Source organism: Molossus molossus, unplaced genomic scaffold (genome assembly GCF_014108415.1).
Source record: "Molossus molossus isolate mMolMol1 unplaced genomic scaffold, mMolMol1.p scaffold_m16_p_19, whole genome shotgun sequence".
In the NCBI taxonomy this organism is placed as follows: domain Eukaryota; kingdom Metazoa; phylum Chordata; class Mammalia; order Chiroptera; family Molossidae; genus Molossus; species Molossus molossus.
Window position 1 is genome coordinate 6,602,324 of NW_023425354.1, and position 21,194 is coordinate 6,623,517.

Here is a 21,194-nt window from a genome sequence, read left to right on the forward strand (position 1 = left end):
GTAGCTCCTCCCCCTCCAAGCCCGCCTCTTCCCGTGGGCGGGGTTACCAGTCGGCGCGGCCGGGACGCGTCACTGCGCAGCCGTGAGAGGGCGGTACCACGGCGGCTGCGACATGGGGGGGCGCGGAGCAGACGCCGGAAGTGGTAGTGGTACCGGTCCCACCGAGGGGTACTCACCACCGGCAGAGTCCACCCGAGCCGCGGCGAGAGCCAAGGCCCGAGGGGGTGGGCGTGGCGGCCGCCGAAACACAACACCCTCTGTTCCGTCTTCTCGCGGAGCAGCTCAGCGTCGCTCCCCTCCACCGGCTGCCATGAGCGAGCGCCTCCGCCCCAGGTGAGACCATAGGGACCCCCTTTCCTTTCCAGCCCCTCCCCTCTTTCTTGGAGGATGGAGTCGAAGGGGCGCACGAAGCGGGGTCCGAGCAAGTGTGGGCCCTGCGGATCTTTTCTCTGGGTGCAGTAGTCCAGGGGAGGAGGGGAGCGGGATGTGCGAGTGCTGGGGTACCTGCTCCCTGAGGGTCCTGGGGGAGTGACTCCAGGGTCCAGGGCTCACCCCAACCCCATCTCTCCTCCACCCCATCTTTTCCTGTTTGGAATTAAGTCTGGTCGGTCCCGGAAGAGAGACGCTGGCCCTAAAGCGTCCCTGCCCTAAATTTAGGAGGTGGGGGGATGGGAGGAATGTCTGATCTTCGAGTGGGAGTCCCCCGTGCGTCTGTGAGGGGACGGGGCGCGGAGCTGCCGGCTCCCCAAGGTCAGAAGGAAGGATTGGGCTTAACCCGGCAGCGGGAGGGATTAGGTTGGCTGCAGACACTGGGCCCTGGGCGGTTGTGAACACGGAAGGGCAGCCGACCCAAGTGGCTGTGGAGCCTCTCGGGCCGGAGCCCTTAGAACTGGCCGGATTCTAAACTGTTTGGATGCGGAGCCGTTTGACTCCGAAGGCGAGAGGGAGGGCGGTCGGGTTAGGTCGCGATGCACTCCGTCCCCGCGGAGCCGGGCCTCCGATCTGGGTTTAGGGGTTTTATGCTTGTTTGACATGTACTGGAGTCGAGTCCGGACCAAGCTGCGGGTCTGTCTTTCTTCTTAGTTACCCCTGCAACAGTGTGGAGAGGAGAAAGTTGGGATTGGGTACCCCAGAAGGAAGAGGGTCCCGCTGTATTTCAAAAATCTCTCATCGTGGAGCTGGAAGTGGAAAACCTATGGATCACCAAGTCCAGCTCGTACATTTCTCCGAGGAGGAAACAAATTCGGAGAGCTCAGCTGATTCACCTGGTTCACTGCGCTTTTTCCTTTACTGCACAGTAGTCTCAGTGAGGTTTTAGTGCATCAGTCGGATTGCCCTGACGGATGGTGCTGTGTTATCTTCTTGTTCTGTGTTTTCATAGGCTCTGAATGTAATTGACAGTCTTTCCCGGAGGACCCTGCTCTGGAGGAGAGTTAATTCACGGAATTAAAATTTTGGGAAGCTTCCCGAGGTTATTTGGTCCAATATTGAAAAGCTCTGGTTCTTCAAACTTCTGCATAGGATTATTGATGTGGGTCATGCAGTGGAGTGAGGAGTAAAGCCTCTTATATATAGAAAATAAGAGTGGACTAAATTTGACATTAGGGGCCCAATCGCCACTGGTATGTTGTCGGAATTAGTAACAAAGTCCTTCAGTACAATAAGCCTGATCTGACTGCTATTTTTTTTCCTTCTCAAGCTCAGTTTATAGTTTTCTGATAGTCTCTTGGGATGTTTCACATACCTGAAAAAGTCCAAATATTTTCTACAGAAAGATTTCTTTTATCCAACACTGTACACAAATACTCTGTGTTTATACTGGTAGCAGATTCCTTTTCTCTAGTACACAAATAAAGTCAACATGTTTATACTGGTAACTTATTATTATAAAAGAGGTCGTATGATTTGGGCATGGGTTTCTTACCTACGTTTCTCTTCACCCCATGTTTTATGGTACACGATGGACCAGTTCTACCAGCTCCAGCTATTTTGGTATCTCCACGTTATTTCACTTCTCTGCTTCCCTTCCCTCAATTTTAAGATGAAGGTTGGTCAGAGATGGTGGTATACTGGGATGGCCAGAGAGGAGTGGGTGTGTGGCAAGGGAGCCTTTTCTTTAACCAGGACAGATCTTTTAACTAATATATTGAGGATTTTTTATTTTTCGGCAGGAAGAAAAGGTTCTATTCTCTACATCTCTAGAAGATGACAGGAAGATTGGAGAGAAGTGAAATGATGAAAAGTGATGTAATCAGTCATCCTTAGGAGTAATAGATGCTAAGCAATAATCTGTAACTAGATAGCTAGGGAGAATATAATCAGTTACAGAGTGGCTGCTAAAATTATAGCCTGGTCAACAGCATTACTGTTAAAAGCTATAATCTGACTGATTGTGTGGATAGGCTTGAGTATGAAGCTCTAATCTTGCTCATTATTAATGATATTGTTAAAAGAAGAATGTTTCAGGGACAGAATATGCAAAGAGCCTAGAAAAACATCAATTGAAAAACAAGTAGGGCTCATTCTTAATCCAGTTCCACCCCAAAGAGAGGTCCCCCCACCAGGAGAAAGAGAGAATTCTGGTACTTTGAGTAATCAGCTGATTATTGGGCTGGGATATTTTTTGTGACCTTCCCAGAGTTTAGTTGAAATCTGCAAAACCAGCTCATCCTCTGTTCTTATACTCTTTTTGCCTCTCAGCCTCCTTTGACATTCATATTGTCACTGGGAAGACATATTCCCCATTATAAATGAGGAAATTGGAAAGTTTTAGTCAGGCCCCTAAGTTTGGTAAGAGTGACTCAGCAGCCCAAAGCACAATCAGCTGTTGGCACACTGATAAAAGAGGAGTTTGGGGACCAACATAATGCCATGTCATGAGCTTCTCTTTGGGTGTCAACTGGCCTTCCATTAGACATTGCTCTGTAGCTTCTTCGTATTCCCATGAACATTCTCTGGTCATATTAGGATGAAAGTAGCAATTTCTTGGTTCAAATCTAGGATAATAACATCTGTGTGATGATTATTAAAACCTAGCATTCATCTAGTTTTTAGCTCTCAAGTACTTCAAGGCAATGAGTACATATGATCTAATCTCCTGGGAGAAAGGTAGGAAGCAAAAGTGATAATCTTATTTTACAAACAGCTGTGCCTAGGAATGAGATAAATGGTATGTATAGCCCTCTGCTGGCTGGTTGGTTCTACTTTATCAGAACCACACGCCCACTATTTATCCTTACAAGACTAAACTGGATCCAGACTTACTAATAACGTTAGATGTACTCAGAATGTTGCAGAGTACAGGAATTGAGCTTAGGGTGATCAAGTTTTTTTAATACCCAGACCGCAACTCAAAACTTTAGGATTAAGGTCCTGCCCCAATAAGCCACCCTACTCATATAAAGATACTGTTAAGATGCTCAAATTCACTACTTTCCAAAAAGCTGTTTTTCCCTTTGGCTCTAAAGACTTGAACCGTTAAGAGTTTCACTGTTGTAGATTATGCTGCTGGTAGAAATTGGCCTCCAGTCGGCATCGTCCTGTAGCGCTTGCTGCAGTGGTGGGAACCTCTGGTGCCTGCGGCTCCATGCCGCTGCCACTGGCTGAAATGTGCCCAGTGTGACTAAGCGACTGGTTTTTAATTAAATGTAATTAATTTTAATTTAAATAACCACACGTGGCAGTGGCTGCGATCTCAGCACCATTCCAGGCAATTTTATTTAAAATCATACTTCCTATCATTTATTTCTGTTTTCTAACCGGGGTTTCGAAGTTCCTCTGACAACACTTAACTCTTGCATAGAGACCATGCACGTCTGAGCACACTTGACTGCGAAAGGGGCCCAGTTTTTCTTTCCAACCTGTACATTCTAAGCAGCTTGTGCCACAGTCTCAAAGACACAATCTGGTGAAGCAATTTATATCATGACACTCGGTGCTGCCGCCAGAACAACCAACTTTGTGTCCAAGAGCAGTTTTTCCAGAGAGAGTTTTGCTTTCTCTAAAAATCAATTTAATTAAGCCCTGGCCGGTTTGGCTTAGCGGTTAGAGCGTCGCCCCATGGACCAGAGAGTCCCGGGTTCGGTTCCCGCTATGGGCACGTACCTCGGTTGCAGTTTGTCCCCGGCCCCGGTTGGGGTTGTGTGGGTGGCAGCCACTCGATGTGTCTCACATCGATGTTTCTTCCTCTCCCTCCCTCTCTCCCTCCCACTTTATTGGAAGATAAATGCAAAAATGTCCTTGGGTGAGGATAAAAAAAATCTTTTAAGAAATACTTTAGAGGGCATAGAGCTTTTGTTTAATGGGACAATTGGGAGAAAATCAGTAATGAAAAACTAAAGATCAGTGGCTGCCACGAACCTCTACGATTATTCCTGTGTAGCACCATTTTCATATGGATTTTAAACATAAACTAGGCAAAGGCAGCCATTCCCATCTTAGGTGTTGTCATAGGGAAGGGAGTAAAGTTAAGTAACGAGGCTGTAATTTCAGGAAAGGTGGAGATGATAACTTTGATTAGGTGGAGTTTGAAAGCGCAGTCATTACCATCTTCTTGCTCTTATTTATTCACAGTAGGCGCTGGAAACTGTCGAGCTGCTTTTTCAAATTAGTGACCCTAATTTAAGCTTGACCTCACTGCTGCTATTTTATGTTTTTGCTCTTTGTGTGGTGATGGTGTACTTCCAATTTTAACCTATTGGGATATCATATGATGAATTAAATTTTCTCAGGCAAGAGGGCAAATTGATATGTTGTCATGGTTTACAATTGTAAGCGTGCGAAAGATGAATTTTTGAATTTGTTTTTCCTCTTTGTGACTTAATTTCAGGAAAAGGAGAAGGAATGGCAATGAAGAAGACCACCATCTTCCCCCCCAGACCAAAAGGAGTAGTAGAAACCCTGTCTTTCACGATTCCTGGGACACAGAGGTAGGAACTGTGGTCAGAGTCTCTGCCGTTTTCACTGCTTGAGCTAAATAACCCAGTTTCTTCCATGTAATGGAAGTTATTCTTTGAATAACTTGAGCTGCCCAGCTGGTGTGGCTTAGTGGTTGAGCTCCGACCCCTGCACCAAGAGGTCACCGGTTCGATTCCCAGTCAGGGCACATGCCCAGGTTGTGGGCCCGATCCCCAGTGGGGGGCGTGCAGGAGGTGGCCAGTCGATGTTCCCTCTCATCGATGTTTCTATCTCTCTCTCTCTCTCTCCCTCTCCCTTGCTCGCTCTCTCTAAAAACCAATAAAGAAAACAACATCAAAATTATTTAAAAGTCATCTACTTGATTGCAGTGTTCCGACCTTTTCTTGAGCCATGGCTCCTTCGAGGAAGCTCTGCACCCTCCCCCCACAAGGCAGTCTGTCTGCACTCGTCATTCATACCCCCCTCCCAGACTTGTATTTGTCAGAGGTTTCATGAACCTTTGCAAGCCCTTCTTTGACCCCCCCATTTGATATTTCAGAAACCAACTTATTTTCTAATAGTTTATGAACCATTATTATCTTTAAGGCAAGTGTATTTTGTTGCTTCAATTCACATATCTTTAAGACCATATAATGTATACGGATGCAGAGTCCTGATTTTCAGTGTTTTTACCTTTTCATTGTGTTGTTCAAAAAGAGCTGCTGTGGGAGGCAGAGTAGTGGGGAGAGAGTAGAGAGGGAGAAGGAGCTCCCAAAGTCTTGGCTTCCAGAGAGTGCTTCCTCTGTATAGTGGGGAGAAATGCCCTCGGAAGGCTGAGCCACAGTGCAGAAGGACGCTCACATTAAAGTGATGCTACTGTCAAATTAGGTGTGTAAAGATTTACACCCTTGCCCTGGCCGGGTTCTCAGTGGTTAGAGCATCGGCCCGTGGACCAGAGAGACCTGGGTTCGGTTCCCACTAAGGGCACGTACCTCGGTTGCAGTTTGTCCCTGGCCCTGGTTGGAATCATGTGGGTGGCTGCCAGTCAGTGTGTCTCTCTCACATCGATGTTTCTGTCTCTCTCTTTCCACCCTCTCTCCCTTCTACTATCTAAAGATAAATGCAAAAATGTCCTTGGGTGAGGATAAAAAAAAGAGAAAGAAAAAGATTTACACCCTTAATTAATAGTTACCACCCTAACAGGGAAACTCCTCAATGGCATGATTCCTGAGCCTCATAACTTCAAGCAGAATTCTATATATCACAATTCTTGCAGAATCAGATAATTTGCAGTTTAATTAGTTCTTGATAGTAGGACTTGACCTGTATCCAGTCTTTACCAGAAATCCAAAGTAACTCCCCCCAGGGGTGGGGATCAGTAAATCTCATGTGGTTAAGAGTCATTCAGGAACAGTTAATAAAAAGTGTAGCTTGATCCTTTTCTTCAGAGACTTGAGTTTCTATAGCTTTTATCCCTTTTTTAAAATTTTCCTATTATACTCTTTTTTTAAAAAAAAGAGGATTAACAGAAAAGTTATTGAACTTTGTTTAATGTGGTAATTGGGAAATCTCATAGATGAAAGAAAACCAGACATTAGAGGCTACCATGAACATCTGATGATAAAACTGTAACGCTAATCGAATCTCCATTATTCCTTTGAATTATAAGGCTATTCCTTAAAAGAGTATGCAGTGATTACTTTCATGGTGTCAGCATGAATATTTTTTTACTTGTATCTATCTGCAAGTAAATTAGCTATATGATATTCACATTCGTTTGAAGGCATAGTAGTAGGTCTCTTTGTATTGGTCTCTTTCCCCCATATCTACATTTTTGATGCCTGAGAACAGGAATATAAATTGTCATATTTTAAAAAATTAAACATTTCTTCTCTTATTTTTAGTAAAACTCCTTAGGATTAGTTTTTGTTTTGTTTTAATTGCTGTTTGTAGAAAATGACCTTCCCTCCCTTTCTAAAACCTGTGTATTGAAAACGGTGTGTTGTTATTCTACCTATAGGTTCGTATGTCTTGTTTTTCTTTGTCCAAAGAAATTTGGTGGTTAAACCACTCTGTAAATCATTAGTCTGGGGATGGACTAGATTGTCCTCGTTATAATTTACGGTCAGTTAGCTACTCTTTATCTGTCAGGGTATCTCAACTCACCAGTAGCCCTTATGGGCGGTCGTGACCCCCTGTTTCAGCTGTGCGGGCTGAACCTTTACCAGCCATCTGGGCGAGTAGCCAGTGGTACTGTGCTTCCCCAGTGGTGGTATTAACAAGTAATGAGGCCCAGTGAACCCAGGGAGAGCTAGAGAAGCAAAAGGCAGGGGAAAGTCTTTAAAATGGAAAGTTAAGCCCTGAATAATTGAATCGTCACCACTGGAGTAGATCAGTATGCTTATAACACAAAAAGAGCAAGTTTAGGGGCATTTAGCTGCTTTTTGACAATTGTGTATAAAAGGGAAAATGGTAAAATTATTCATTATAAATGGATTTTTTTTTTTTTTTTTATCCTCACCCAAGGACATTTTTGCATTTATCTTCAGATAGAGCGGGAGGGAGAGAGAAACATCAATGTGAGAGAGACACATCGACCGGTTGCCACCCTCATGACCCCAACCGGGGCCGGGGACAAACTGCAACCGAGGTACATGCCCTTAGTGGGAACCGCCCTTAGCGGGAACCGAACCCGGGTCTCTCTGGTCCGCGGGCCAACGCTCTAACCGCTGAGCAAAACGGCCAGGGCTAAATGGATTTTTATTAATTTATATAACAAATGCTTATTCATGAAAATGTTACCTCTTAATTCTGAGGTAGGGCAGAGGTAAATTTCCTTAAGACTAACTCAGTTAAGAGAAACTGTTCCGTTTGTCTTTCCTGAAATACTCAAATAAGCTAAGAGTTCCTGTTCTCATAACTTGAAGAACTTTCATTTGGAAGAAACTTCTTTTTAATTCTAAGAGAGATTTAAAATTCCCGAAATTTATCTTTTTCTCTGAAATGTAACATTGGCAAGTACTGAAAAGGAAGATGTGAGGTGCTTGATTTCTGTTAAATTATTAATCTGTGCCACAAGAAAGTCAGAATTCCCTGAAAAATGGAGCTGGTACATGCCTTAGTTCCTAGACACCATGAAGCTAAAGAACGTGCACTGACTTCCCAGATGAGTTATGTAGAAAGAAACGTGTACTCTGTGCATTTTCTTCCTGTCACTGTAGCAGGTATTATTTCTACCTCTCAGATGGGGGGACATTGGGACACTGAGAAATAAAGTCACTTGCCCAAAGATTCGCAGTTAGCAAGAGAGGCAGGGTCAGCGAGCCCGGAGCATGACTACTGAGCAGCGTGCTCCTCGCCGGGGTGTGTGCTGTCTCCCGGAAGACGGGTTCTGGGCGACTGTGCTGGCTCTCCAGGGGCAGCAAGGGCCTGCGCTGCTCTGCAGTCACAGACACAGGCTGGCTGGGAAGTACTTGTCCAAGTCAGCGCTGTGGTGTAGCTAGGAGGCCATTTGTGATTTCTGCCTGGCAAAAGTGAAGACTTTGGGGTCTAGTGTATTTTGTTTTCTTTCTTTTCTTTTTTCGAAAATATAATTGGTATTTGACTTGAACATCTTGAATTTTAACTTTCGTGACTTAGATTTAATGACTTCTGAGCCTTAGGGTGCTATTTTTTAAGTTGTGATAGAATTACTAGTAGAGGAAGAAAAATTTTTGGTAAAGCCGTTCTGTATAATTGTATTACTTACTGTCTAAGCCAGGCTTGGTTTTCTCTTGGTGAGCGAGAAGTGAAATGGTTTATCTATTTGTGTCTTCCTTTTGGGTCCTGTACAATGGTAGCGACATTCCCTGATCTTGGACAATGATTTGGTTGGGTAAAAACTAGCTAGATGTATAAATTTGTTCTAGGAACTGGCCTTTTTGGGTTGAATCTTGTAGGAGTAATGCTCTTTACCTTCAGCTTATCTTATTTTCATTTTAGAGAGAGAGAAAGAGAAAGAAACATCAATTGGTTGCCTCCCATACATGCCCTGACTGGGGATTGAACCTGCAACCTGGGTATGTGCCCTTGACGGGGAATCGAACCTGAGACCCTTCAGTACGAGGGCTGACACTCCAATCACTGAGCCACACCGGTCAGGGCCTTATGATTTTCTTAATAATATCTTTTCTTTAGCTTAGCTTACTCTCTACAAGTACAGTATACAACATAACATACAAAATATGTGTTAATTGACTGTTTATGTAATTGGTACTCTGGTCACCAGTGGCTATTAGTAGTTAAGTTTTGGTGGAGTCAGAAGTTATATGCGGATTTTTTTTTTTTCCTCATCTGAAGACATTCTTCCATTTCTTGTTCCTATAGAGCAGGAGGGGGAGAGAGGAAGTGAGAGAGAGAGAGAGAGAGAGAGAGAAACATTGACATGAAAGGAACATATTGAGTGGCTGCCACCCGCACAACCCAACCAGAGCTGGGGACAAACTGCAACTGAGGTATGCACCCTTAGTGGGAACCAAACCTGGGTCTCTCTGGACCGTAGGCCAACACTCTAACCGCTGAGCCAAACCGGCCAGGGCTACATGTGGATTTTTAACTGCAGTGGGAGTCAGTGCCCCTAACCCCCGTGTTGTTCATGGGTCAACTGTATTTAGCAAACATTGTCCCCATGTTTGGTATCAACTTGGATGTCCGTATTTCCTTCCTGAATCCCTGCCATCTCCCCCTGGGGGTGGCACATACCCTTCATTGACATTGCCACTTTCCTCACGCTGGCCTGCTCTCCTGCTTGACGTTCTAGATAACTTCCCCGTCGGCCTCTGCTCAGTCTCCACGACCTCCGTCATCTCAGCAGATCCCTAGCGTCCTCACTCCTAAGGTACAGATCTGAACGGGTCTTACATGCCTGGAAACTGTCCCTGCAGACTCTGGGCACTCAGTCCAGCCATGACCCTCGTAGGTCTTGTCTCACCAGCACTCCCTGGAGCAGGTGCAGCCACGGCGCACCTTTGCCTTGGCCTCCCTCTGCCACTCCTCAGATTCTGCTTGTTCTCCCAGTGTTGTCACTCCCTCCTAGTAAAGGTCCTTCCTCATCCTCCAGGCCCGGTTCAGACACTATCCATTTTACGGAGCATCTCTCCAGCTCCCACATCCACATAGTCTGTTGCTATATTCCTGTCACCGCAGTGGCTGTGTACTGTCCTTATCAGTGGCTGCATTGCCACCATATTCTTTTTTTTTTTTTAAATCCTCAAGGATATTTTTCCATTTACAGTGATACCTCGGTTCTCGAACATAATTCGTTCCAGGAGGATGGTCGAGAACCGAATTGTTCGAGAACCGAAGCAATGAAACCCAATAGGAAAGCGGACTCCACAAAGCGTGACTCTCTCTCTGCACTCACACTGATGACGCAAGCAAGGCGCGCTGGGCCGAATGAACGCCATTCGGCTCAACTCGGAAGTTCGAGTTCCAAATATTTGTTCGGATTCCGAGACAAAAGTTTCTCGAATCCTGATTTGGTCGAAAACCGAGGCGTTCGAGAACCGAGGTATCACTGTATTTCAGATAGAGTAGAAGGGGGAGAGAGAGAGAGAGAGAGAAACATCGATGTGAGAGAGACACATCACTTGACTGCTTCCTGAATGACCCCAACCAGGGCCAGGGACCGAACTGCAAGCAAGGTTACGTGCCCCTGACCAGAATCGAACCTGCGACTCTTTGGTCCAAGGGCTGATGCTCTAACCGCTGAGCCAGACCTGCCAGGGTACTACCATATTCTTGATGAAGCTCAGTAAATAAATAACTGGGGAGCCCTAGTGGAGTGCCTCCCGGTACACAGACACACACACACACATTTGTTTGGACGGTGGTTGGACATCGGAAGAACCTGTGACTACTTGAGCCAGGTTTTCCTGAGGTGGGGCCCTGGCAGGCACACTGTTTAAAAGCCCGCAGGCAATTCTAAAATGACTGCATTCCTCTGGGTCTTATCCAGGCATCTGCAGTTACCAGGGTACACAGGCAGATTTCATTGCTGCCTGAGCTTAGAGTCCTCCCTTTTCACACAGATCTTCAGCACGGGAGTCCAGTGAGCTGCCTTTGTGTATTTAGAGAGACTCCATCCGCATCTTCATAAATTTAACCGTATTGTGCTTGTTTACCTGGATTTGCAAGGGTGTTTGTTGTTGTTTTTTTTAAATCACAGATCATGACCTTACTCTCTTTTGATTGGCAATATAAAGTTGTAATGAAAATACCCTGGTCATCCCGGCTGGTGTGGCTCAGTGGTTGAGCACCGACTCATGCACCAAGAGGTCGCCAGTTTGATTCCCGGTCAGGGCACATGCCCAGGCTGTGGGCTAAATCCCAGTCTCGGGAGGATGCAGGAGGCGGCCATTCAATGTTCTCTCTCTCCCCCTCTCCCTTCTTCTCTCTCTGAAATCAGTAAAGAAAAAAAATTAAAAAAGAAAATACCTTGGTCAGGTTAGCACTCAGCCCAAATTGAAAATTCAGAGATAAGAAATGTGCTTTGTAACTGGATTTGGATCACCTGTCTGATGCGGAGTCTTTGTAAGGAACTGGGAGCCTGGGGATAGGGTTCCTGTTTCATGAATCTTTCTCAGTCCCCACGTTTCTAGACTCTTGCAGAAACAGAACTTGCTCAGGTCTTTAAAAACAGAAATAGTAACAAGGTAGACATTTCTGTACCAAGTCTGGAAGTCATGCAATCACACAGCCCCCCCCCCAAGGATTTGATACAAAAATGTTCTATTCAGTGGGGAAGATACAATTTTTTTCCTATTTGAGGTTGTTTTTTTTTTTCCTTATCCTCACTGGAGGACATTTTTCCATTTTTTGTTCGGATACAGTGGGAGGGAGGGAGAGGAAGAGAGAGAGAGAGAGAGAGAGAGAAAGAGATAGAGAGAGAGAAACACATTGACATGAAAGGGACACATTGAGTGGCTGCCACCCGCACGACCAACCAGGGCCGGGGACAAACTGCAACCGAGGTACATGCCCTTAGCGGGAACCGAACCCGGGTCTGTCTGCACCGCAGGTGGACACTCTAACCGCTGAGCCAAACCGGCTAGGGCTATTTGAAGTTTTTTATAAGACAAAACTATTTACTTCTCTGTGTGTGTTAAAGCAGTGATAGAGAGTTAAAAATGGAATTTATGCCTTTAGAGTTAAAAGTAAGTATGTTCTTTACCCTGTAAAATAGCCCACTTTGATGGCTGACAGTGTTAATAAGATCAACTACAATAACTCTCAAACATTTTTGACCCTGTCTCATAGACATGTTTTATTTTGTGACCAGTACATACCAAATATATTTGCGAGTAATTGAAGAAAAGTTTCATAGAACAATTACCCTTACCATGTTGTACTCTGGCTTCTTTTTGTAATGGTTGCTCCCCACCAAATGGGTTTCACCTTCCATTTGAAAAACACTGGTCCATCTCTGTGAGGTACCCTAAGCCTACGCGACAGCGAGGAGACTTGAACTGGCAGAAAACAGAGCCAAAGTATCTTGAAACAGAGGCATGGTTTCTGCCTGTGATGATAGCAGTACATAGCTGACAAGTCCAGGTCCCTCTGGGTTCTACATGACTGGCCCGTATGAGTCTCAGAGTGTCTTTGGCCTCCTCAGTGCAAGTGAATATAACTGCGGCAGCGGTCAAGGGTCTTCCTAAAACCCCAGGGGCGGTATTGAGATATATATACGTTGTTTTTTAAAAAATATACTTAAGTCTCAGTCTTGAAGATAGAAATAACTGAAGACTTCTATTTTGTAGTAGTATTCTTACTTATGATCATTTTTTCCACAAGAGAAATCTTTTTTTCTTTATAGAAGCTATAGAAAATAAAGATATTAAAAAACTTAGCAGGTCCAAATTCTAAATATTTTGGCACATATATCCTTCCAGATTGTTTTTGGTATGCATATAGGTCCACATTAAAGAAAAACATTTTAAAACAGCTGACATATTATATATACTGTTTTGTACCTGTGAAAAATACGTTAAGGGCTTCTATCTGTGTGTGTGTGTGTGTGTGTGTGTGTGTGTGTGTCACTCATTGTTAATAGCTGAATAGAATTTCAATGTTATGAATTATAATTCATGTATTATACTTTAGATACATGTATTATAATTTAACCAATTTCTCTATTAGACATTTTGGTTGTTTGTAGTTTTTAGCTGTTATAAACAAGGCCACACTAAACATTTTTATACGTGTCTATAAAAGTTACAAGATGTCTCAAATGGACTAGAAATTGCTGGTATATTTGTGTCCCCCTCCCGTTTTTATGGTTATTGTACAGATCTCTTCTAACCTGTTTATTTTAAAGACCTTTTCACTCTTCTCAGAATGGTGTAACCTTTGCTGTTATATTGTGAAATATATTTATAATTTGAGATGGAAACTTGACTTATTAGAAACTGATTCGAGTTCTTGCCTTAATTTTCAGACAGTACCTGTAACGAAAAACAAAGAAAGCAGACTGAGAGGAAACAGAGTGTTCTGCGCGGTGGGTTTCTTACCCAGTGTAGTACCTGCTCGTTAAACATTCACGACCTCGCCAGGTGTGCCAGCAGCAGTTCTAGGTTGTTCCTCTAGATCAGGAGAGGCTTCTATGGAAAGCAAGTTTTGTTTTTGAATTGACTTTAACGTCCTGCTTTTGAGTGAATGTAATTGTTGCTGCTAACCCTGCCATCTGATGCCACTCAGCCCATTTATAATGCTTTCGTGAATTTTTTTAATTGTGGAAAGGTAGCTAGCTTGTCTCCTACTACCACTTACAGGCAAAGGATGCGTGACCTATGTTAAGTAGCTCTAGATGACCCATGGACCGTGACAGTTCCTGGTTTAAGCCTTATTAATGATGGATGCCTTTTGTGAACATGCTTTCTTTGCCGTTCCAGGCACGTTTCCGTACATACATATTTTTAAGTAGTAGAATCAAAGTTACTTATCTCAGCTCAATGTCCCTTTAGCTGTTACAACTGTAATTTCTGTAAAAGGACTTGTGATTCCCATATAGCCATGTGGGTTATAATATATGTATCGGAAGGTGTAACTTCTGGTATTTTAAAAATCAATTTAAAAGTATCTATCTTGAAACAACATTTTATTTTATTTATACCTTTATTTTTATTTTTTATTGTTGAAAGTATTACAGATGACTCCCTTCCTCCCCCATTGACCCCCTCTATACATTTATTTTGATAATGCAAATATGTATAATAATCACATTGCAAAAATTTTATAGTAAAGGGCAGAAAAAAATAAGCATCTATAATCTCTCTATTTTAACATAACTACTGTGGGCTGTTCTGTCCAGTCTTTTTTCTTATGTGTAAATTTTACATTGTTGTAAGCAGATGTTTTAAAACCAATTATCTTTGTCTGAGGGAATATAAATTTAGATGTATCAAAGGGCTAGTGAGTTTTTAAAAATTTATACCAAATCATTAATTACTAGAATTCTAGCTTTCTCATGTATTGATTATTGGGTTGTAGTTAGAGAGGAGTGCTGGTCAAGTGATTGGGGCTGTCATTTATTAGAAATGCAATATTAAAATGGTACAGAACCATAATTCTGGAAGGAACCTTACCATTGCCTTCTCGAGATTCCTACTGTTGGAATAAAAGTTTCTGAATGACTTTTGTTGGGGATCTCAGCAGCTTCTTCAAGATGACTAAGACACCAAGTCACATTCGTTACATTAAAAAATTAGGTTCATGTACACCTGCGTACGTACACATCGAACTGCAGAAAGGCTAATGCGATCTTGTAAGAAGGGTGAGTCTCAGGATATGTGTTCTGCGTTCAGAGACTACCACTTCATGTCCATGGAACAGATAACCACAGAATTATCACAGGGTTTTACTTTTTAACTTATGCCCAGAAGTCATCTTATTTGTTACGAGAACACCTTTCTTATACCCTGTACCGGATGACACTGTCCTTTACGGGCTGCCAAATTCTTCCTTTGATCATTGGAAATTATTGGAATGAATGCCAAGCGGCTAGAGGAGACACGTAGAGGAGTCAAGATGTCGTTGAAGGGATTCGCCGTAGAAGGCCTGTGCCTGAATCTGGACCCTGCCACTTCTTAGGGGTGTGTAATGGGGACAGTGACCCCACTCGGCTTTACAGGGTAGTTGTGAGGATAAAGTAAAATATCTTAAAATACACACCGCACACACATTTTGTTAATCCTCACCCAAGGATATTTTTTCCATTGATATTTTTAGAGAATGAAAGGGGAGTTAAGGGGAGAGAAAGAGAGAGAGAAACATCAACTGGTTGCCTCCTGTATGTGCCCTGACCAGGGCCGGGGATCAAACCTGCAACCCAGGTACGTACCCTCGACCAGGAATCGAACCCATGACCCTTCCGTGTGTGGGCCAACACTCTAACCACTGAGCCATACCGGCCAGGGCAAGAATGAACTAAATACACTGTTAAGCCCAGTATGTTTTGATGCTGGGTAGGAAGAATATTCTTAAATGCTATACTGTAAATTAAACCACAGTCAAGTTCCTAAGAAAAAACAGCCTAATCGTGGAACTGTTCCTTTTTCTTTCCAGTCTTCAAGCAGCGACAGTGGCGGGAGCAGCAGCAGCAGCAGCATCAACAGCCCGGACAGGGCCAGCGGGCCAGAAAGCAGCTTAAACCACATCGTCACCGGGTCCAGCCCCAACACCCCTCAGCCCGTGCCCGAGCAGTCCGCACTATGCCAAGGCCCTTACTTCCTCATCAACCAAACCCTGAAGGAGGCCCACTTTCATAGCCTGCAGCACCGAGGACGGCCGCCGACATGACGGGCTGGCGCTTTCTTGCCTTCTGTGAAGGGACAGTGCTGTGCAGATTTGATATTTCATCTTACGGTGTTTTAAAAAAATTGCACACAAAAAATGCCTGTTGCCTTTTCAGTCTATATTTGAAATAACAGGTTAACAGGCAGTTGTTTACTTGTGGTTTTGCTGCACTATTGCAATTTTAAAGGGGCTTTGAAGCAATTTTTTATAGGATTCTTTTGAGGGTGGGTATCAGATCCATGTCACGGTAATGGTATGAGGTAATCTCATCTGCGTGTTGAATCCATAGTTTGTCCAATTCAGACTGATTTCCAAATCTGTCAATTAGCAATTCTACTTTATGTAAAAAGGCCTTTTAAAAATGCGGGATCTTCAATTTTTTAAATTCAATAAACTAGTAAAGAGTATATAGTTTCCATGAAAAAACATACATTTTTTTCCCAAAATATAGACCTTGATTCAGTCTTGCACTGAAATTGCCATACTACCTCTTAGTATGTAGATGTCCTGTTGAAAATACTCTCCTTTGTACAGAACAGTCAGATCCAAGTGAGACTGTGTAAGCAAAGCACCCTCCCTAATAACCGTGTCCTCTCTTTGTTATGTATTTGTATTTCCAGAGAGAATGTCTCTCAGACTCTTGTATACCCAGATAACCTGTCACCGTTACTGCTCGAGAGCCTACATCTCAGACTTGGCAGGAAACACTGCAGCTCCGACAGTCAAATACATAACGATTTGTTGTCTTGCTCACAGACTCGCTCTGTTGGCAGTTTATGTGATCTCACTGATAACCCCACCTCGTAGTGTTGAGAACGAAGGCCTTGTTGAATGCTGAAAAGTGTAAGTTATCTGAACTGAAGTCTAAAGTCACAAGTGCTGTGGGACTGTTGGCCAAGGACTCAGTTTACGCTTAAAGTAACCCCCTAACAGTAAGTAGGGGCCACGTTCCACCACTGAAACTGGAGACTGGCACGGCTTAGCAACAAATGAGCAGAGGCACCTTTAGCTGAAATGATGCAGTAGTATTTATTTGGAGAGACGGCTATGTCCCCATGTTATTTAGTCATATTAGAGAGCCAACCAAGTTTGAATAATGAAGGTGTAGATGAGTCTTCTTCCTCACTGACAAGCTGTCTGAATAAGGAGCCAGGATGTGCTGGGTCATCTGCTCGGGAGGGGGCCGGGGGGACCACCTGCCGTTGCGTGGAGAGGAAAGTGCCTTAGCGTCCAGCAGACCCTCCTGCCTGCCCACAGCCTCCCGTCCACTCCCACGCCCAGCGAGTGCACGCAGCACGCAGCAGGCCTGAGGAGCACGGAGGCTCTGGTCGAGGGGGCTGGAAAAGGACATGGGGACAAGTAGAGCCGAAGATGGAGCTACTAGAGGGAAAGGATGAGCACCTTTCCATGGGCTGCTCCTCTGCTACAGACGGGACTGAAGGGTCAGTGACTTGAAGCAGAATGTAGAATTGTGAGGGGAGGTTGCTGCGCAAGCCACTGCTTACAGAGTGGGCGGTTTGTGCGAGAATTTTTTTACTACCATCTTCCGAGTTTTAAAAACACGTTTGACAAAAGATTTTGGATCTCAGTGGGTTTGATGGCAGGGAACATGGGAAGGATTCATTGCTAAGATCTTGTCTAGCAATAAAGCAGACAACTAAATGCTGTAAGAAGCCAGCATTTGAGCTCAAACCACACGTATACAACACAATGCAGAAATACTCAGGACTCCACCTGCAGGCTAGTGGAGGCAGCCGACTAAACAAAACGTGTTAACAAGAAAATGTAAAACTCGAGAAAGAAATTTCCTTTTATTTACCACCCAAGTAAAATAAATGGAAGATGAAACCATCACCAAAACAAATCAATTCTTTTTCAAATAAGTATGATGATAGTGCTGGGTTAGCGGTTCTCTCTTATCCTACAAAAACCAAGGAGTAACAACATCCTGTCCTGCATACTTTCTACAGCCTTGGCAGCCTGAGACCCATTTCTGTTATGAGGCTTCTTGATAGTGTAAATGGGCATCTTTTAAACCTATCAGCTCAAGCTAGTAAAACCTTGTACTTCTATAATGTGCCGCCATTAAAAGCAGCATTAGTGCATTTTGTCATTCAGTTCTTTATTGATTCTTTCAAGGGGAGCTGATTGGGTGGTTTGGTGGGAGATGGGACAGGATCAACAGGGATGAACCTCTTGATTTCTGCACTAACCTGGGCTTTTGATTCGATGCTTCTGCTGGTTGATTTGGCCTTTCGCGTGCTCGTCATGCTCAGTGGAAGAAGTCCAAACCTCCAAGACAAGACAGAGGGATTTCAGTAGCGTGTACAGGAAGCTGCGGGGCCCCCAGCAGCCTCGTAGAATTGTTACCTGATCTGACTGGATGCCAGTGGCAGTATGTTATGGGGTTCTTGGGAGTTGAATGCACTGCTCCTGGGGGTGAGCTGATTCTCTGTACCAGTAACCAGTCCAAACAGAACCTGACAGACAAGAAAGAGGGTATAAAGACATGCCAGGCCAGTTAAAAGAAAAATGCTGCTGTTAGGAATCTCTCACTGCTGTTTCTAACCACCCTTGTGCAGAATGTTCTTTTCAGTGTGTTGATGCTTGAAAATTACCACCTGTCAGAATCTCAGTCACAAGGCTCTTTTATTCCTCTTTCTGGGGCCTTGATAGAGCCTGAATAACCCTTATATACAACTGAAGGGGTCAGATCATGGCTGCCTCAGCGGTGAGATCTAACCGAACCCTCTTTTAGTCTTTATACTTCAGCTCAGCCACGTGTGTCCCACCGCTCCTAGTACTGCCTCTGGGAGCCCGGGGCGAGCGGGCTTATCCGCACAGGGACTTGACCTACTGAAGTTCGCTGCACCAGGCGGCTGAGGTTGCTGTTGAGGTGTGGTGTGAAAACGTCCAGATCAAATGGGTCAATGAGTGCTTCCAAGTAGTCGGCCACTTTCTCAATTCTGAAAAAAGGACTAGGATGATTATTCTCCACATTTTTTTAGGCCAAAACCCACCTTGCGGTATTTGAATGCCATAGGAATCCTGGGACTGGGTTTACTGGCCTTAATTGCCGGCTTAGTGCCACTTGTTACTGCTCATCGTGCTCAAGTCACCCTAAGCTGGTGTGATGTCTGCACCAAGTCTTCTTTCCCCGTGTTTTTAGGGAGGGCACTTGAGGCTCAAATTATACCCACCAGTTGGTAGGCTGACTCAAGAGGAATGAGATTCCACTTACTACGTTTGACCATGGAATTTCTCCAGCAGGTGGTCATTATTTATCTTACTGGTAATAGGAGCACTTACTGTTTAAAACAAACACAACTCCCGTGCAGTCAGGCTGACTCTTGGGTGGCTCCCCAGCAAAGGGACTATCTGCATTTGGGAGACGTACTGGAGAGCCCGGGGGAGGCTACCTGGAGTCTTGTTTGCCGCGGCCGCTTTTCACTTCTTCACCCTTGGCTGTGAGAACCATGTGGAGGTAGCGCAGGTCATACAGCAGCTGCAGTGCCCGATTCTGGGTCATCGGAAATGCACCTTCTTTCTGCAGATGAATTCCCCGGCCCAGCCATTAAGGGAGACTTATGAGCGTAATAAACAGCTTCGTGGTTTGCTTGAGGCGCAGCTCGTTATTTCAGAAGCAGACGCTCTACACTCACGTGGCTGGCTGCGTCTCACAGCACAGCAGGTTAGACCAGGGTCTTCAAACTAAGAGCCCTGAGAGCAGGGGAGACCCAGCCCTCAGGACGGTCTCGGATGCTGGCGATGGTGACCTGCAGGGCAGAGCTCCTGCGTGCAGGGCACTGAGAGGAAGAGCCCTGATAGCAGGGGAGACCCAGCCCTCAGGACGGTCTCGGATGCTGGCGCTGGTGACTTGCAGGGCAGAGCTCCTGCGTGCAGGGCACTGTGAGGACGCTCGGGAGAGGAGACAGCTGGCCTCTTCCCCAAACGGAGGTGGCCCTGTCTGAAGTTTACTAATGAAATGGGGACACACAGGGTGACAGAAGAGGTGGGGAGACAAGGATCTCAAATGAGTCCTGGCCACCGCCTGTGCTGTGTGACCCTCCCCCCTTGCTCCAGCCCCCGAGCAGTTTCTGACCACACTGGACCCTGAGGAAATAGACATGAATGAGTTGCCCCGCCCGGGGAGTGTGGCTGGGCCGGGCTGGGAAGGGTCTTTGTCACCCAGAGGCTCTCCTCCTCCCACTGGACTCAACTGCCTTCCACGGAGACCTGCCTGACCCGCGAAGGGGTGTGATCGGACTCGCAGAGGCTAACAGCCTGGGCTCAGTGACCCGCAACACCCAGAGGCCTCGCCGTGCACTGTCCAGACCCAAGAACCAGTCAAGTTTATCTGGTGTTTAATGGAGGACACTTCTAACACCCACCTGTGTTTCTTCAGAGAGTTTCTCATAGGCGGCGACTATTTGAGCCATGCAGCTTTTCAGCATCTCCTGCAGCGTCACTTTGGGCAAGGCCTGGCCTCCAACCCGGTTAATTTCCTGGCACAGGCTAAACAGGAAGGACTGTACATACCACGACGGCTGGAACAACAAAGGAGTGTCGAGTGGCCAACTTGCACCGACGAAACGAGACGCAGTAAACATGGATCCTTTCATCCTGGCTTTACGCCTACACTGCCCTCTCCACTCAGCCCCTCTTGCAGGCCAGTTAACAGATACGAGTGACATTTGCTGTCATTCCCTTGGTGGCCTGGCGTTGGCCTGGCATGTGGCACTGTGATCTACGCTGCTGTTTTCACTTTAGGTAAGTGGTTCTCCGATTAGCATAGAGCCCACGCTCCAAAAGGAGAGAGTCATTCACTGACTTCTCGAACGATTTATAAACCGGCCCCATGGCCACTCTGCCTCCGACCAGCAGAAAGTTCTGACCACTGCAGCTCTCCCTCAGCAGCTGTCAGTCGATGATTTTCTAAAACCTTTTTCCTCTCCCCGCGGCAGGGTCCCAGCCCGGCTGACGCTGGCACTGGCCTACCTGGATCGGGAGTCGGATCTTGGATGTGATGCTGCTGCCGGACTCCGCTTCCTCCTGAATTTCTAGTTCATCCCAGCTGGTGGCCGTGGCCAGGATGGAGCCAGCATCACCTAAAAGTAATGACTGGGCAAATCCATGAGCCAGAACCTGGTAACAAAAGGCAAATACCCACAGAGGCCACTCAGAGTTGGTTTGAAACGACTCAAGTAATCTTGAAACCAGCTTCTGCTTCCGTCACACGTGGGATGGCAAATGGCAAATGCCACTCTTCTCTTGGCTAGTTACTGATATTGGCAATGGAATTTTGTTACTAACTACAAATGTCGGCTCTTAAGACACTAGCAGAGACTAGAGGGAATATGATATTTAGGTTGAAGACTAGGAGATATAGATACTTGTCCAGAGAGAAAGATGGAAGGGGGAAAAAAAACCCCAAAATCCAGGGTTTCTGTCTATAAAATCCAGGTTAA

The 21,194-nt window shown here is 45.2% G+C and overlaps 2 protein-coding genes across 5 annotated transcripts in view; one reads left to right on the forward strand and one right to left on the reverse strand.

Annotated features, from left to right (window-relative positions):
• The first annotated feature begins 58 nt into the window (after positions 1-58).
• FAM104A (family with sequence similarity 104 member A) lies at positions 59-18,251 on the forward strand. 3 transcript variants are annotated; one of them, XM_036269194.1, is made up of 5 exons: positions 93-333; positions 4,829-4,928; positions 9,695-9,772; positions 13,370-13,429; positions 15,496-18,251. In XM_036269194.1, exons 1-5 carry the CDS (start codon positions 113-115, stop codon positions 15,727-15,729), a joined length of 693 nt encoding a protein of 230 aa, XP_036125087.1. In that variant the 5' UTR covers positions 93-112; the 3' UTR covers positions 15,730-18,251. The 3 variants fall into 3 exon arrangements, with proteins under 3 accessions (XP_036125089.1, XP_036125087.1, XP_036125088.1); XM_036269195.1 differs by lacking the exon at positions 9,695-9,772 and having other exon boundaries at positions 15,496-18,250; XM_036269196.1 differs by lacking the exons at positions 9,695-9,772; positions 13,370-13,429 and having other exon boundaries at positions 59-333; positions 15,496-18,250.
• The window catches only part of COG1 (component of oligomeric golgi complex 1), a 16,245-nt gene continuing 8,369 nt past the window's right edge, over positions 13,319-21,194 (reverse strand). Inside the window, exons 8-14 of one of the 2 annotated variants that reach the window (XM_036269183.1) lie at positions 20,725-20,871; positions 20,118-20,273; positions 19,146-19,273; positions 18,584-18,692; positions 18,097-18,206; positions 17,940-18,018; positions 13,319-13,376 (exon numbers count right to left, since the gene is read on the reverse strand). In XM_036269183.1, coding sequence (XP_036125076.1) covers positions 13,359-13,376; positions 17,940-18,018; positions 18,097-18,206; positions 18,584-18,692; positions 19,146-19,273; positions 20,118-20,273; positions 20,725-20,871 — 747 coding nt within the window. In that variant the 3' untranslated portion in view covers positions 13,319-13,358. Of the gene's footprint in view, positions 13,377-16,736; positions 16,923-17,939; positions 18,019-18,096; positions 18,207-18,583; positions 18,693-19,145; positions 19,274-20,117; positions 20,274-20,724; positions 20,872-21,194 lie in introns of those variants that run through there. The other variant, XM_036269182.1, reaches the window with a different exon arrangement.